This window comes from Castor canadensis, chromosome 12 (genome assembly GCF_047511655.1).
Source record: "Castor canadensis chromosome 12, mCasCan1.hap1v2, whole genome shotgun sequence".
Taxonomy (NCBI): domain Eukaryota; kingdom Metazoa; phylum Chordata; class Mammalia; order Rodentia; family Castoridae; genus Castor; species Castor canadensis.
The window spans coordinates 85,593,542-85,609,791 of NC_133397.1; the positions used below are offsets into that span (position 1 = coordinate 85,593,542).

Consider the following 16,250-nt stretch of genomic DNA (forward strand, 5'->3'; position numbering starts at 1 on the left):
CTTGTTTGCATGTCTGAATAAATATGTTTTACCTTGACCAATAATGCTTCCTGATAACCTGCAGGTGTCATGGCCACGGGCTGGATTGCACATGGGGTCTGGGGGCTGCAGGAGTCATGGGCTGGCTCAGCCCGGCATAAGGCAGCAGCTGATAGTCTCTGCCCTTAGCAGCACTTATGTTGTGGCAACAGGGAAAACAGAATAGGTTCCGGCAAATAAGAACGATACCATGGGGCCAAACAGGACATTTATAAACAGTCCTACAGCAAGTGCTCTCAGCGACTTCAGGACTGATAATGAATTAACCTTGTGGAGAAAAGTGAATTTGGGATTAAGACAGGGATTGCAACTTTTATTTTTGCTCTTCAGAAAGAAAAAAAATGTGTAAAAATTTTTTCCCCAACATTTTGAAATTTTAGGTGATGCAACTTCTGAAGCTCATTTGAAATGTTTAAGAGCATAAGCCATTGAGAATCATAGTCTCTTTATCAGGACTCAAGGGAAAATGATGAAGGTAAGCTAGAAAATTCTCAGAATGAGCTTTTATTTAAATTGAATGCTCAGGAGATGCCTCAACAGCCCACAAAGAGGACTATTCAGGGTCAGCTATGGATCTCAGCTGCTTTCATGATGGATATCAGTACTCAGTCACTTTGGGAGGGAACTGGCACTGGTCATAAATAAGTCGGATTTAAGACACTGGCTTAGGTGCAGTGTGGTCATTTTGCATGTGGAAATACAATTATAGAGAAGAAGGAATTGAACCACAAGAAGGACTAGATAGATGTATGTGCAAATGTTCATGTATATATACAAGATAGTACATGTAGTTTATGTATATGAGGCATGTATTTTCAGTGTGACATATGTCTTCTCTTCTGATGATATGTTGCTAATACAGAATCACAGGCCAAAGTAGAAGAGGTTTAGGTTGGGGATGTAGCTCAAGGGTAGAGTCCATGCTTATCATATGTGTGAGGCCATGAGTTTGATCACTGCCCCCACCCCAAAACAACAAAAAACAGAAGAGGTTTTAAAGTATGTTCACCATTGAGATGGATATAGTTTGAGGCATGAAACAACATGATGACTTGAACAGGCCACTTAAAAAAACTACAATAGCTAACTTTCTAATTTAATAAGTGTACTGAGGACTCTCACATGCCTGTGTTGTTCCTGGTGAATGTAAAGATAAAATATGAATTTATGCCCTTTAAACACTTACACTGACTGTGCTGCAGAGTTAGGATGTGGACCAGAGGAGAGTTTTGGAAAGAGAATCAAAATAGCACATATTATATTGAGACCGATTGCAGAGCAGATTTTGGCTGTGCTATAATTTTTCTTCATAATTGTATTAAAAGTATTTGGCTGGGTGTAGTGGTTTATACCCATAATTCCAGTTACTTGTGAGGTAAAGATCGGGAGGCTCATGGTTCAAGGCTAGCTGTGGCAAAACGTTAGTGACACTCCCAACTCAACAAAAATGCTGGATATAGTGGATTGTGCCTGTCATCCCAGCTATGTAGGAGGCAGATGTAGGAGGATCATGGTCCAGAACAATCATGGCAAAAATGTGAGACCCTACCTGAAAATAACTAAAGCATAAAAGGCTGGGGGCATGACTCAAGTGGCAGAGCCTCTGCCTTGCAAGTGTGAGGCCCTGAGTTTTTGACCCCAGTATTGTCAAAATAAAAAAAAATAAAAATAAAAAAGTAACCCATGCTTATGGCAAAAGAAACATTTGAACAGTAGAGAAAAGGTAATGACTGCATGCTTTTGTTTTTAATTCTATTAGTCCTTCATTCATTAAGTAATCTACTACTATTTTTATTTCTAGATGTATCCATAGATAGCATCTAATAATTTCTGATATGAAAAATAAGATATAAGGTTTTTAATATACTTATATTACTCCTTCCCCCTACAATTCTTACTAGTTCTAATATTAGTTTTAGTGTCTCTAATGTGAATTTGTAACTTTAAATATTTAATCTCCTATTTCTTGGCTAATCAACTTCTGACAATATCTTTTCTTTATACTATGTAAGTGAGGAAACTCACCAATCTACTCTACCCTCTTCTTTCTCTGTCTCTCTCAACTCTAAACAGCTATACCTTTCCTTTTACAATGCCAACATTTAAAATATTTATATTCTATGCAGTCATCATTAATGAGTCATCCTCATTAAAATTAATTTAGCTAATAATTTAACCTATAAACCTGCCTATATGTCAATTGGAGAAATTATAAACCAATAATCAGCCTTTATAGTATCATAATATAAATACCAGATACTGAAGAACAAAGCAGCGTGAGTGGGCTATGCAGGAGGAAATGTCACTAAACCTGAATGAGGGCAAATGCTCCTAGCATTTACATCAAATGAGCTCTCTTCTGATCCATCATGACAAAGAATTATGGCTCTGAAGTTGAGGCTAGGACTTTACTAACAGATTGTAAATACAGCATTCAATGCATGAAAAAATGGATGTGTACCTGAATATATACAGACAATTTTTAAAAATTCAACCAAATCAACTGTGAAAACATCTTCCAGGCCAGGAAATAAAACATTGCCCCAAACGAACTCAGCTACCTCCTACAAGCCCCAACCAGCTGGCAGCCTATTCCGGCACTCCCTGCGAGCTCCCTAGTAATGGAATTCTGGGGTGATCATTCCCTTTCTTTTCTTAATAGTTTTTTTTTTTTAACCACCCATGGAAATATTCTATGGATGCTGCTGTTTCTAAACTTTCCATGAATGAAATAAGGTGCATGCATTCTTCAGACTTACTTCTGACTCTCAGTACTATGATTTTCAGATTCAGCCATCATGACACATGTAGCTTTGGTTTTGTGCCATCTTAATGTATAAATATGCTGTGACTTTTATCTGTTCTACTCCTGGTGTGCACTTAGATCATTTTCTATTATGAATGATGCATTTGTAAACATTCATGAACATTCTTTCTCCTGGACACGTTAGGAGTTCTTGGCTTCAATGCTTCTACATGTATAACTTTCAAGGAATCCTAACCGGCTTCCAAATTAACACTCACCCTGGTAATACAGAAGGTCTCCCATTGATTCATGTCCACACAAACACTTGCTGTAGTCAAAATTTTAACATTTTTTCCCCAACTTAATTACACAGAATGAAATTTCATTGTGGTGTTTGCATTTGTTTGAATATTAATGAGGTACATGTATTATACTTGCTCTTTTTTTGTCATTTCTTCAACATTTTTAGTACTTTTTATTCAGAGAAGCATTTTATTGTCTCAACACAAATAATAAATTTGTATACAATAAATACAGATCATAAACAAAAATAATAAAACTTTTCCTAGTGTTAGCCTTTTATTTTTTCTGGCATGTTTGGATGAGCTATGTAAGTTCATTCTAGTTATTTTAATATATTTGTATTTATCAGTATTTTCCTTTAGTTGACACTTTTTGTGTTTGAGAAACACATCAGAGAGATAGACTATACTGTCTTCTGACAGTATACCATTTTACTGCAGATATTGTTTGTGCTAACGAAGCGGACTTCTATTTCCAAATTTGCTAAGATTTTTTTCTTTGAATTGGGTATAGCGAATTTTATCAAACATTTTTTCTCAACTTATTGAATCATTTTCTGTTTTAATATTTGATATAATGAATTACATGGTCTTTAAAAATCTAATTTTGAATTCCTAGAACAAAACAATGTCCTAATTATGAATTGTATATTAAAATACATTTTATGCTCTGTTGGGTTTAATTTATTAATATTTCCTTAGAAGTTTTAGATTTATGATCATGAATGAAATTGACCTGAAATTTCCTTTTCTTATACTGTCCTTGTCAAGTTTTGATAGCCAGGTTATGCTGGCCTGGTAGAATGAGTTGGGGAGTGCTAAACTTCTCATTCTAATCTCCAAAAGAGGATGTCAGTTTGGGAATTTTTTTTGCCCATGTGTTTGGTAGAATTCCTTCTGAAAAATATCTAGTGTTAAAATCATGTGTGTGAAATTATTTTTAAAAAGTGACTGAGACAATTTTAAAAATATAGGATTTTTCAGATTATATATGTATAAATTTTACATCAAACATGCAATATCTAAAAGTCATTTCAATTATATTCATTTCATCCATTTTTAAAAAAAAATAAGTTTGACAAAATTTTGCTTTTCCCTTGCTGTCATGCTGATCTGCAGTGTGTGTCATTCTTTCTCCTCGTCCTTCACTAGAACCTTCCCTTTTTTGCCTTTACCAACTCTCCAGGAAGCTCCTTGATTTAACTGTATCTTCAAAGAACAAATCTTTGGCTCCACTGACATTTCAAATTTATTTGTTTGCTATTTTAATTTCTGCTTTTGTCTTTTTATTTTTTTTGTTGTAAATCTTTTTGCTTTGGGTTTACTTTGCTCTTCTTTGTCTAATCTCATAGGGTGGAATCACAGTTTATGATTTTTTTCTTTTCTAGTATGACCATTTGAGGCCATAAATTTCCCTCTGACTTATTTACATTCCCCAGTTTTATTACTTGGTATTTCTATTGCCTTTTGGTTTCAAATACTTACTAATATCTAAAGTGCTTTTTAATTTTTAAATATACATGTTTTCCTGCTAATGATCTTCTTGCTATCATTTCCTAATTTAATCATATTGTTGTCAGAGGCCATATTAGTATAACACTGATGTGGAACTTCCTCTATGGTTCAGAAGCAGTTTGCAAGTTTCCACACGTGCAGCGTTGGGACTTCAATTGGAAGTTCATAAATAAATGTTCCTGGTTGGCAGTGTGCTGTCAATTTTCATAAATGTTTTTGGTAATGCTTGAAAGTGAATCATATTTTGTAGCTGCTGGATCATGTACTCTTGCTAATTTTGTCATTTAAATCTTGTATCTATTTACTGACTTTTTTGTTCATATTATATAATAATTACTAATTTGTGTTTGTATGTCCAAATAAAATGATGGATTTCTCTTTGTAATTTAGTTAATATTTGCTTTTGAAATTTGAAGGTATGTCACCTGGAATTTACGTGTTTAAAATTCTTTTGTCTATGTGGTAAGTTGTACCTTTTCTTGTGTGGTGAGTTAGTGCCTTTTAATTCTAGGAAATTGTCAGCCATTATGTCCTTTAATTTGGCTTCCCTCACTTTCCTGGAATTGTAGTTAGATGCTTGTTAGGTTTTCCTGTTTTATTCCTCATGCTTCTTTTTTTTTTATTTTTTATTTTTATTTTTTTATTATTCATATGTGCATACAAGGCTTGGGTCATTTCTCCCCCCTGCCCCCACCCCCTCCCTTACCACCCACTCCGCCCCCTCCCTCTCCCCTCTACTCCCTCAATACCCAGCAGAAACTATTTTGCCCTTATCTCTAATTTTGTTGTAGAGAGAGTATAAGCAATAATAGGAAGGAACAAGGGTTTTTGCTGGTTGAGATAAGGATAGCTATACAGGGCATTGACTCACATTGATTTCCTGTGCGTGTGTGTTACCTTCTAGGTTAATTCTTTTTGATCTAACCTTTTCTCTAGTTCCTGGTCCCCTTTTCCTATTGGCCTCAGTTGCTTTTAAGGTATCTGCTTTAGTTTCTCTGCATTAAGGGCAACAAATGCTAGCTAGTTTTTTAGGTGTCTTTCCTATCCTCACCCCTCCCTTGTGTGCTCTCGCTTTTATCATGTGCTCAAAGTCCAATCCCATTGTTGTGTTTGCCCTTGATTCCTCATGCTTCTTAACTTCCAGGTCCTATTTTACATTTCTTTCTGTCTAGTCTGCCTTCTAGATAATTTCTTAAACTTAATTTTCCAATTCATTAGTTCATTATCTCTAATATGCTGTTAAATCTGGTCATGGAAATTTTAGCTTCTATTATTACTTTTTCATGTCTAGAAATTCCGTTTAGCACTTCTTTAAATCTTCTTGCTCTTTGACACATTTTCAATTGTCTCTCCTTAATTCTAGAAATTGAAGGAAGGACTCTTATCTTATATTTTAGTCTTGATTAATATCTAAATTTCAGTATCTGAATGAATAGTCTAATTTTTTGCTGTTATTTTCCTTGATCTTGTAAATGTTCTCTTATTTCCTTTTATATAAAATGTTTTTGATTATGAGTTGTTCATTTTCCCAGGATTGCTATTTATTTCAAATTTTTACTTATTTGTCCCCATTTTCTTTCTTTTTCTTGTATTTGTAGATTTTTGACTTCCTTGCTCTGATTAATTTTCTACTTATCTTAATGCCCTTCCATATTTCCTATGTATATTTCAGCAAAACCTCACAGAGAATGGGATAATTAAGTGAGGTTGCCTATGTGTTGGGGTGCTATTGCTTCTCTACTGACCTTTCTCTAACTTATCAGGCTGATTTAGTAAGGAAACCATTTCCGAAATAGTGCAGTCTATTTCTGGAAGTCAGCATGGTATACATATTGAACATGCTGTGACTTTTTTTTTGTAGATTCTAAGCTCCTTTATCGCGAATATTCTGATTATTTTCTTTTTTGCTTATTCACCTTAATTGCCTTTTAATCATTATTTGCCTTTTAATTTTTTTCTTTCACATGTACTATAATAAAGCATGATATCACTTTCTTCTAGGATCATTTTGAAATTCTCCACTTTATGCTTTGGTCTTTCCTCCCTTGAAAGTCAGCATTCAGGGTCACCATAAATCTTATCACCCATTTAGGCAGTACTTGAACCAGTGACCTCTTTTTCCACAAATTATTTTGTTCCGTACTGGGGCTTGAACTCAGGGCCTCATGCTTGTTAGGCAGGCACACTACCACTTGAGCCGTTCCGCCAGCCGTTGATTTTGTGTTGCAGTGAATTACTTTGAAACCTACTATCTACTGCATGCTCCTCTTTCCACCACTCTCCCCTACCACACAGAGAGTTATAGAGAGAAACCTTTCTTACTTGGATTATTGTGTCCAGAGGATACAAGCTGGGAGTCCTGAAAGAACAACAACAAAAAAATCAATTAATTTTCCCATTTTGACTGTCCAAATCCAAGCTGAATATGAGCTACATTACTGAACGTTCGGAACCGACTCACTGCTCATAACCCTAACACGTGCTGTCGTGAGAAGTATCTACATGAATGTGCTTGTTAAGCAGTTCCGGGAAGACAGTCTGCAGTCACGTTTATTTTGCATTATTGACTTTTCACTTTGTTTATTAAGGTGAAATTCACATAACATAGAATAAACCATGCTGAAGTGGCATTTAATACATTCGTAGTGTTTCACAACCACCACCTCTGTCTAGTTGCTCCAAAATAAATGCTCTTACCCATTAAGCAGTGTCTCTTCATTTCTCCTCTCCCCTCTGCCCCTGGTAACCACCAATTTCTACCAGCGTCTGTGGATTTAGCTGTACATTTATATAAAAAGAATCATACCGTATGTGACCTTTTGAGTCTAGCTCCCTTCAGTTGGCATAATGCCCTGGAGATTCATTTTTGTTGCTGCATGCATCAGTACTTCATTTTACTTTCTCCTTTCTTCTTTTTCCTTCCCCCCTCCCTCTCTTGCTTCCTTCCTTTATTCTTTTTTTTTTTTTTTTTTTGAGAGAGGGTATCACTAAGTAGCCTAGGCTGGCCTCAAACTCACAATTCTCCTGCCTCACCCTCCTGAGTACTGCGATTCTGTAATACATCACCATGCCTGGCTGCATTCATTTTTATGAATGAATAAAACTATGTTGTATAAACCATATTTTGTTTATCCATTCATCTCTTGATAGGTGTTTGGGCCATTTCCACCTTTTAAATACCATCAGCAATGCTGCTATGAACACATAAGGACATGTACTAGTTCTGGTCCCTGTTTTCCATTCTTTGCTATATATACTTAGGAGAGGAATTTGGGGATCCTATGTAATTCAGTGTTATACTTTTTGAGTACCTGGGCACTGGTGGTTCATGCCTGTAATCCTAGCAACTTAGGAGGCAGAGATCAGGAGGACTGTGGTTTGAAGCCAGCCTGGGCAAATAGTTTGAGAGACCCTACCTTGAAAAAATCCATGATCTTGGTAGAATCAACATAGTAAAAATGTCTATACTCCCAAAAGTAATCTACATGTTTAATGCAATTCCCATCAAAATTCCAATGACATTCATCAAAGAGATTGAAAAATCTACTGTGAAATTTATATGGAAACACAAGAGGCCACGAATAGCCAAGGCAATACTCAGTCAAAAGAACAATGCAGGAGGTATCACAATACCTGACTTCAAACTATATTACAAAGCAATAATAATAAAAACAGCATGGTACTGGCACAAAAACAGACATGAAGACCAGTGGAACAGAATAGAGGATCCAGATATGAAGCCACACAACTATAAGCAACTTATCTTTGACAAAGGAGCTAAAAATATACGATGGAGAAATAGCAGCCTCTTCAACAAAAACTGCTGGGAAAACTGGTTAGCAGTCTGCAAAAAACTGAAACTAGATCCATGTATATCACCCTATACCAAGATTAACTCAAAATGGATCAAGGATCTTAATATCAGACCCCAAACTCTTAAGTTGATACAAGAAAGAGTAGGAAATACTCTGGAGTTAGTAGGTATAGGTAAGAACTTTCTCAATGAAACCCCAGCAGCACAGCAACTAAGAGATAGCATAGATAAATGGGACCTCATAAAACTAAAAAGCTTCTGTTCATCAAAAGAAATGGTCTCTAAACTGAAGAGAACACCCACAGAGTGGGAGAAAATATTTGCCAACTATACATCAGACAAAGGACTGATAACCAGAATATACAGGGAACTTAAAAAACTAAATTCTCCCAAAACTAATGAACCAATAAAGAAATGGGCAGGTGAACTAAACAGAACTTTCTCAAAAGAAGAAATTCAAATGGCCAGAAAACACATGAAAAAATGCTCACCATCTCTAGCAATAAAGGAAATGCAAATTAAAACCACACTAAGATTCCACCTCACCCCTGTTAGAATAGCCATCATCAGCAACACCACCAACAACAGGTGTTGGCGAGGATGCGGGGAAAAAGGAACCCTCTTACACTGTTGGTGGGAATGTAGACTAGTACAACCACTCTGGAAAAAAATTTGGAGGCTACTTAAAAAGCTGGACATCGATCCACCATTTGATCCAGCAATACCACTCTTGGGGATATACCCAAAAGACTGTTACTCCAGAGGCACCTGCACATCCATGTTTATTGCGGCACTATTCACAATAGCCAAGTTATGGAAACAGCCAAGATGCCCCAGCACTGACGAATGGATTAAGAAAATGTGGTATCTATACACAATGGAATTTTATGCAGCCATGAAGAAGAACGAAATGTTATCATTCGCTGGTAAATGGATGGAATTGGAGAACATCATTCTGAGTGAGGTTAGCCTGGCTCAAAAGACCAAAAATCGTATGTTCTCCCTCATATGTGGACATTAGATCAAGGGCAAACACAACAAGGGGATTGGACTATGAGCACGTGATAAAAGCGAGAGCACACAAGGGAGGGGTGAGGATAGGTAAGACACCTAAAAAACTAGCTAGCATTTGTTGCCCTTAATGCAGAGAAACTAAAGCAGATACCTTAAAGCAACTGAGGCCAATAGGAAAAGGGGACCAGGAACTAGAGAAAAGGTTAGATTAAAAAGAATTAACCTAGAAGGTAACACCCACGCACAGGAAATCAATGTGAGTCAATGCCCTGTATAGCTATCCTTATCTCAACCAGCAAAACCCCTTGTTCCTTCCTATTATTGCTTATACTCTCTCTACAACAAAATTAGAGATAAGGGCAAAATAGTTTCTGCTGGGTATTGAGGGGGGGAGCGGGAGGGGGTGGAGTGGGTGGTAAGGGAGGGGGTGGGGGCAGGGGGGAGAAATAAACCAAGCCTTGTATGCACATATGAATAATAAAAGAAAAATGAAAAAAAAAAAAAAAAAAAAAAAAAAGAAAAAATCCATGATCAAAAAGGGTGGTGGAGTGGCTCAGGTATAAGCCCTGAGTTCAAATGCCAGTACCACAAAAACAAAAACAAAAATTTTTTTTTTGAATAACCGTTTTCCTTATAGCAGAACCATTATGCATTCCTACCAGAAAAGTTCAAGTGTTTCAATTTTCCACATTCTCATCAACATTTTTTATTTTCCATTTATTTTTTCTAGCCAACCTTGTGGGGGATAGAGTCCTACCTCATTGTGGTTTTGATTTGTGTTTACCTAAAAACTAAAAAAATGACATGTTTATTGGCCATTTGTAAATTTTTGGCAAAATATCCATTCAATTCCTTTGCCATTTTTAATGTGGTTGTTTGCCTTCTTGTTTTTGAGTTAAAAGAGTTCTTTATGCAGTCTGGATACCATATTCTTATCATACACATGATTTGCCAGTAATTTCTCCTCTCATTCTGTTAGCTGTTTTTTCCCTTTACTGATCAGATTCTCTGATGCACAAAGGTTTTACATTTTGATGGAGTTTAATTTGTCTATTTTTTCTTTTGTTGCTTATACACTTGGGGTCATATATAAGAATCCATTGCTTAATCCAAGGTCATAACGATTTAACCCTCTGTTTTCTTCTATGAGGTTTATGGTTTTAGTTCCTGTGTTTATTCATTGATCCCTTATATTATTGTCTTTGAATCTAACTCACTTCCTGTTGAAACACCTTTACTGCTAATACCTCTCTTCAGATGAAGGTGGCAACCCTCATCTCTACCAGGGACATTCTGTTGTTAGTCTCACAGCAGAGGATGAAAAGATTATTACAGATATATCCTTGGCTACAATGGCATATATCCAGTACTGTGCAGTATTTTAAGTTAGTTACTACTCAGATGATTAGAAATAGACCACATTTTATTTGCATTAAAATGAAATGTGAAAATTTGTCTTGAGAATCCACATTCTCTTCCCTTGTAAAATTCTCATTTAACATGAAGGGTGAAATAAAAGAATGAGTTGAGGTGGGAGGAATGTAAAAAAAATATTTAGCATTACATAAAATGCAATAAAACCCCTTTATAGTTCTGTTGTGTGGAATAAAATCCAATAAAATAAAATTAACTTCTACGATATGACTTAACATATTTTACCAGAATTTTGTTATGGGGGTGTGATGCCATTTAATGGGACTTGTGACATGTTCAAATTCAAGTAATAACGTCTGTTTCAGAAAGGATTACAGTATGAGGATAGGTAAGATACCTAAAAAACTAGATAGCATTTGTTGCCCTCAATGCAGAGAAACTAAAGCAGATACCTTAAAGCAACTGAGGCCAATAGGAAAAGGGGAACAGGAACTAGAGAAAAGGTTAGATCAAAAAGAATTAACCTAGAAGGTAACACCCACGCACAGGAAATCAATGTGAGTCAATGCCCTGTATAGCTACCCTTATCTCAACTAGCAAAAACCCTTGTTCCTTCCTATTATTGCTTATACTCTCTCTACAACAAAATTAGAAATAAGGGCAAAATAGTTTCTGCTGGGTAGTGAGGGGTAAGGGGGGGTAAGGGAGGAAGCAGGCGGTGGGTAAGGGAGGGGACAGGGGGAAGAGGGGAGAAATGACCCAAACAATGTATGCACATATGAATAAAATAAAAATTAAAAAGAAAGAAAGGAATTACACTAGAATAGTATAAAGTAAGCCAGCCTGGTGGCTCTGGTGAGACAACTGGGAAGGGAAGGAATTCCTGCTCTACTGGGTAGGCTGAGCTATACTCAGGTGCCTAACAAACCTTCAATGTTGGAAATAATTAGATATTCATCTGAAGAAAAAGAATGAGTTCAGACTCTGAGATTCTGGTTTTGGAAACAGTTAATGAAGATGAAGTGTTGTTCTGAAGGATGGGCTAAAATGTAATCTGTGAAAATGACTGGCCTATTTTGGATAGATGCTGTTAAGAAGAGATGTCCACAGTTAAATTCTCCAGATAGAATGGTGTGCTTTCCTTCCTTTCTAATTAAGTTAGAGTTTATATCTGAACATAAGTTAGTTTTAGCTTTGATTTATAGTTTAAAAAAAGTTTGTGACCTAGTTAGTTAACTCCTCTCTGCTGTCTGTAGATTTTGGCCCTTTGGAGGCACTGTCCTGGTTGGGAAAGACTCACTCGCCACTAATGGACAAGAACAGCAACTGACATGGTGTTCAGCATTAAGCTCATTCTTTGAAAACAGAAAAGGACAGTAGGAATTTTTCTAGGACTATCTGCTCACATTAATGGGAAATAGAATTTTTATTTCTTGATACATCCTAAAATGTGGACAGTAACTGTTACTATCAACTTCTCATCACAGAAGCAAAGATGAGCTTACACATAACCCAAACCATCAAGACTACATACTACAAGGTCATATACTTCAGAGCAAACCTCAAATTTTAGCTAAAACACCTGTGTAATTAATGACTGTTATTATTTTTATTTTACATGGAGAGTGAAGAGAGGCAGAAAATGGTTAAAGTAATTGGTACCAAAAACACTGTAGAAGTCTGCTTGCAGAAGAGGCAAGAATAAAACCAAAGACTTTGTTCCTACTACGGGGATGTATAACTGATGTCTTCTGGGTGGTACACCGACCTAACAACTATTGGCTCAATGTTATTGATTTGTTAAATGCCAATGCCTGTGTCATTTTCTGAGTACAAATGTCTCATCATCATTCATAATGACATCTGGCCAGCATGTCAATAGTCTGTTCATGGAAATATCAACTACCTTAAGAGGCCAGTCCTAAGTTTCATGCCACAGAGCACCATCTACACCCTGATTAAGATGTCTGCCAGCTGCAAAACTACAGAACCCTCCACACAATGTGCAGGTCCTTCAATCTCCTTGGAGTGCTAGATCATAGCAGAAGGCAACAAAAACCCTGTTCTCCAAAGGGTTCAATAGCTGAAGTCCTTCTCATTTTTGTGTTCCTTAGACACCCAAATGCCTGTCTCAAAGGCCTTCTCTTTCCTTGCAGATGTCTTCTGTAAGTGGATGCTGGATAGTAGCTAGCCTTCTCTGTGCTTTTTCACTTTTGCATGCTCTGGGAGCACAATGAGGCCTACAGTACTCTCTATTAGGTTTCTTAAAGGTTAAGGAAGTGAGTCCAGAGTGAAGAGTGGAGGTTATGTGTGTACAAACAATCTAACTTAGGCTGAAAAATGATGTCATGGAAGCCACACGAATATGTCAATTCATATATCTTGTCCGGGTTCTCTCTCTGTGGGATACATTTCCCCTTGCCTTCTGTTTTCTGTGTAGAAAACATTACTCTTCTTCCAAGGCTCTGCCCAAGCAAGCTCATGAGTTATCTGCTCTTTAAAATTTTCCTGAATCTGAGGAAGACTTGGTTGCTTCTTTCTTGATGCTTTTAAAGCATTGTTACATGGTACCATTATAGTCATTACCTTTTCAACTGTGGCTTTTTAAAAAAAGAACTTTATTGAAGTATGAATGATCTAACAAGAACTGCACATATATAAAGTATACAACTTGATAACAGTGTCATAAAGAAATCCTCCTTTTATGATTATCTTGACCCAAGGATTGAGAGACTTGGGAAAAGTATATAAAAAAATTGCCTAGGCTTCCACTGTAGTTCTAGCTATAGAAGATGAGGTAGAAGATGGAGAGAATTCAAGGCCATCAAGGCCATCGAAGTTAGTTATGCACCATCTCAAAAACAAAATAAAACAGGTCTCAGTTTTCCATTTTCATACATGTTGAAACTATTCCAGGAATGGGGGGGAGAGGGGATAAATGAGAATGATGGAGAGGGTGAATTCAACTATGATATATTGTAAGAACTTTTGTAAATGTCACAATGTACCCCAGTACAACAATAATACAATAATAAAATAAATAAATAAAAAACAAAAAGCAAACAAACAAAAACAACAAAATACAAGTGAAGGGCTGGAAGCCTGGCTCAAGTGATGGAGCACTGGCTTAGCATATGCAAGGCCCTGAGTTCAACCCCCCAGCACAGTAAGGAAGAAAAAGAAAAAAAGAAGTTGCTAATCATCCCATATCAGGACATTGGCAAGGTTTATTTGTTGCTCTTGGTTTTTCATGGTCATTCTTCAAGTGTGTGCCATTTTGGCCATCAAGTACACAAGGGGAGAACCAGTTCCAGTGACTTAGAAGAATATCAATTGTTGGGAATTTATTCTTTTCCACCTTTCCATCCTGAAGTCCCAATACCTAAACTATTTTTTTAGCACAGGGGAATCCTAAAATTCCTTTAAGTGTGGTATCTAACTGAGAAGTAAAGTTCTTACAGATCATTTTGCTAAAGACAGAAATAAACAGGTGCATTGGTATTATCCGAGAAATCTCTTCAATAAAACACTGTAATAAATACCATATTTCATGAAATGTAACACGACATCCAAATTATATGAGGCCTCATTAACTTGTGCACCTCCATGAAAGAAAATTGCTGACAATTAATGGAAGATTGTCAACTATAAAACAAATCCCAATTTTAGGGATCTGAAAATATGAAAAAATATGTGCTGTAGGGAGATCAATGAAATACATTGGCTCTTCAGCTGTGTTTCTGATGGGGGACAGTATTCATATGTGAGGGCATTTCTTAAAAATAATGGCTTTTTGGATCCATTTGAGGACGATTCTAACTCATACTTCTTGCTTGTCTATCAGTTCATCAGTGGAATTGCAAAAGGTAAGAAATGAAAACATTCTGTATTTTGAGACCCCTGTATAAAGCCAATTACCACAGGAAAAATAACCACCTGATTTGGTTGGCTCTCCTTTCATAGTCACTTTCTTCTCTCTAATAAGTCTATAAACACAGGTCAGTTGAAATAATGTAATTTATAATTTCAATGTTTATTTTGAGGTAATGCTTAGCATGAAGTTTTAGTGCAAATATTTTGTTTGTAATTTGTCAGTTTTGAAGCATGCTAGCAACCCAAGGAAGGAGATAGATAATAAACTTTCCAAGCCCAAAGTACTTCCTTTTACATTTGCTGGCTTTCATCCTCACTCCAGCATATAAAGAGAAAGGCAGCAGGAGTCTCATTTCTATAACGATGTTAGGATTCTTCTGTGTAAGACTTAAAGACCACTCAGTCAGAACTTTCAGACTAGATCTAATGCCACCAGATTCAGCATTCATGGTCATGTGAAGTGTTTATGAGATACCCATGGGTTTGGACATATCCCTGCTTGAGAATGGAAAACATTCTATACTTTTGAGTTCTTTATTTGCATTTCAAAATTTATGAGATTGCTGCAAAATGAAAGGGAAAAGGGCAGAGGGAACTCATTTTCTTCCCTCTTGGTTGGAATACCTGGTAATGGCAGCCAATTTAAAGGAGTCATACATTGTTTTCTTAACCAAATCCAATTACTTTTGAGATTTGAAGAATGAGGCCACAATGCATGGTACTGTTTGTCTAAAGAATCGTCACTCCAAATCATGTCCTCAGAAAACAGGAAAAAAATAGTTAAGTTCATTATTAATTGACTTTACTATGTATTATGTCCTTTAATACTGAGACAAAATGAGGAAGTATTTAGCTAATTAATTTAGTATCACTGGAAACTCAGAATGTACAGTAAAACTGACTTTACCTTGTGAGATGAAATGGTCCCCTTAATCTTAATAACACCCTAATTTCATTGTTTACTAGTCATTTTGGAGATTTTTGTTCCTCAAATTCCAGAAACAATCCTATCTCAATACATTAGCAACAGCGATAACCTCATACATTAATAATCTAATTAATCAATGGTAGTGTCCAGTGATGGGCCTACTACTTTGTTGATATAAAGGTTAAAAGAGGTGCACTTTATGGCTGGGGTTGTACAGCACTTGCTTACCATGAGAGGCCTTGGTTTTCATTTCCAGAAACACCACACACACACACACACACACGAGGTGTGCTCTATGTGAAAACTAATAACTGTCTTTGTAATAGGCAGAATACTGGCACCCCCAAAGATATCTGTGCCCTAATTTTCAGAAGCTGTGAATATGGAAAAAGGGTCTTTGCAGGTGTAATTCACTTCATGATTTTGAAGTAGGAAATTATTCAGGTAGGCTCAATATAATCCTTACAAGGGAAAGAAGGCTAGAAAGTCAAAGACTGGTAAGGGAAGTAGAGGGCAGAGTGACATGAGCCCAGAGTAAAGAAGCCTCCAGAAGCTGGGAAAGACTCCCCTGGAGTCTCCATAAGGAATGCAGCGCTGCCCACACCCTGATTTTACTCAGTGAACCTAATTTCAGACTTCTGACCT

At 36.5% G+C, this 16,250-nt stretch overlaps 1 protein-coding gene across 1 annotated transcript in view; it reads right to left on the bottom strand.

Moving 5' to 3' along the window:
• Aff3 (ALF transcription elongation factor 3) overlaps positions 1 to 16,250 on the bottom strand; it is a 494,906-nt gene that overhangs the window by 163,890 nt on the left and 314,766 nt on the right. Inside the window, exon 8 of the mRNA XM_074050356.1 lies at positions 6,925 to 6,961. Within this exon, the coding sequence (XP_073906457.1) occupies positions 6,925 to 6,961 (37 nt within the window). The remainder of the gene's footprint in view (positions 1 to 6,924; positions 6,962 to 16,250) is intronic.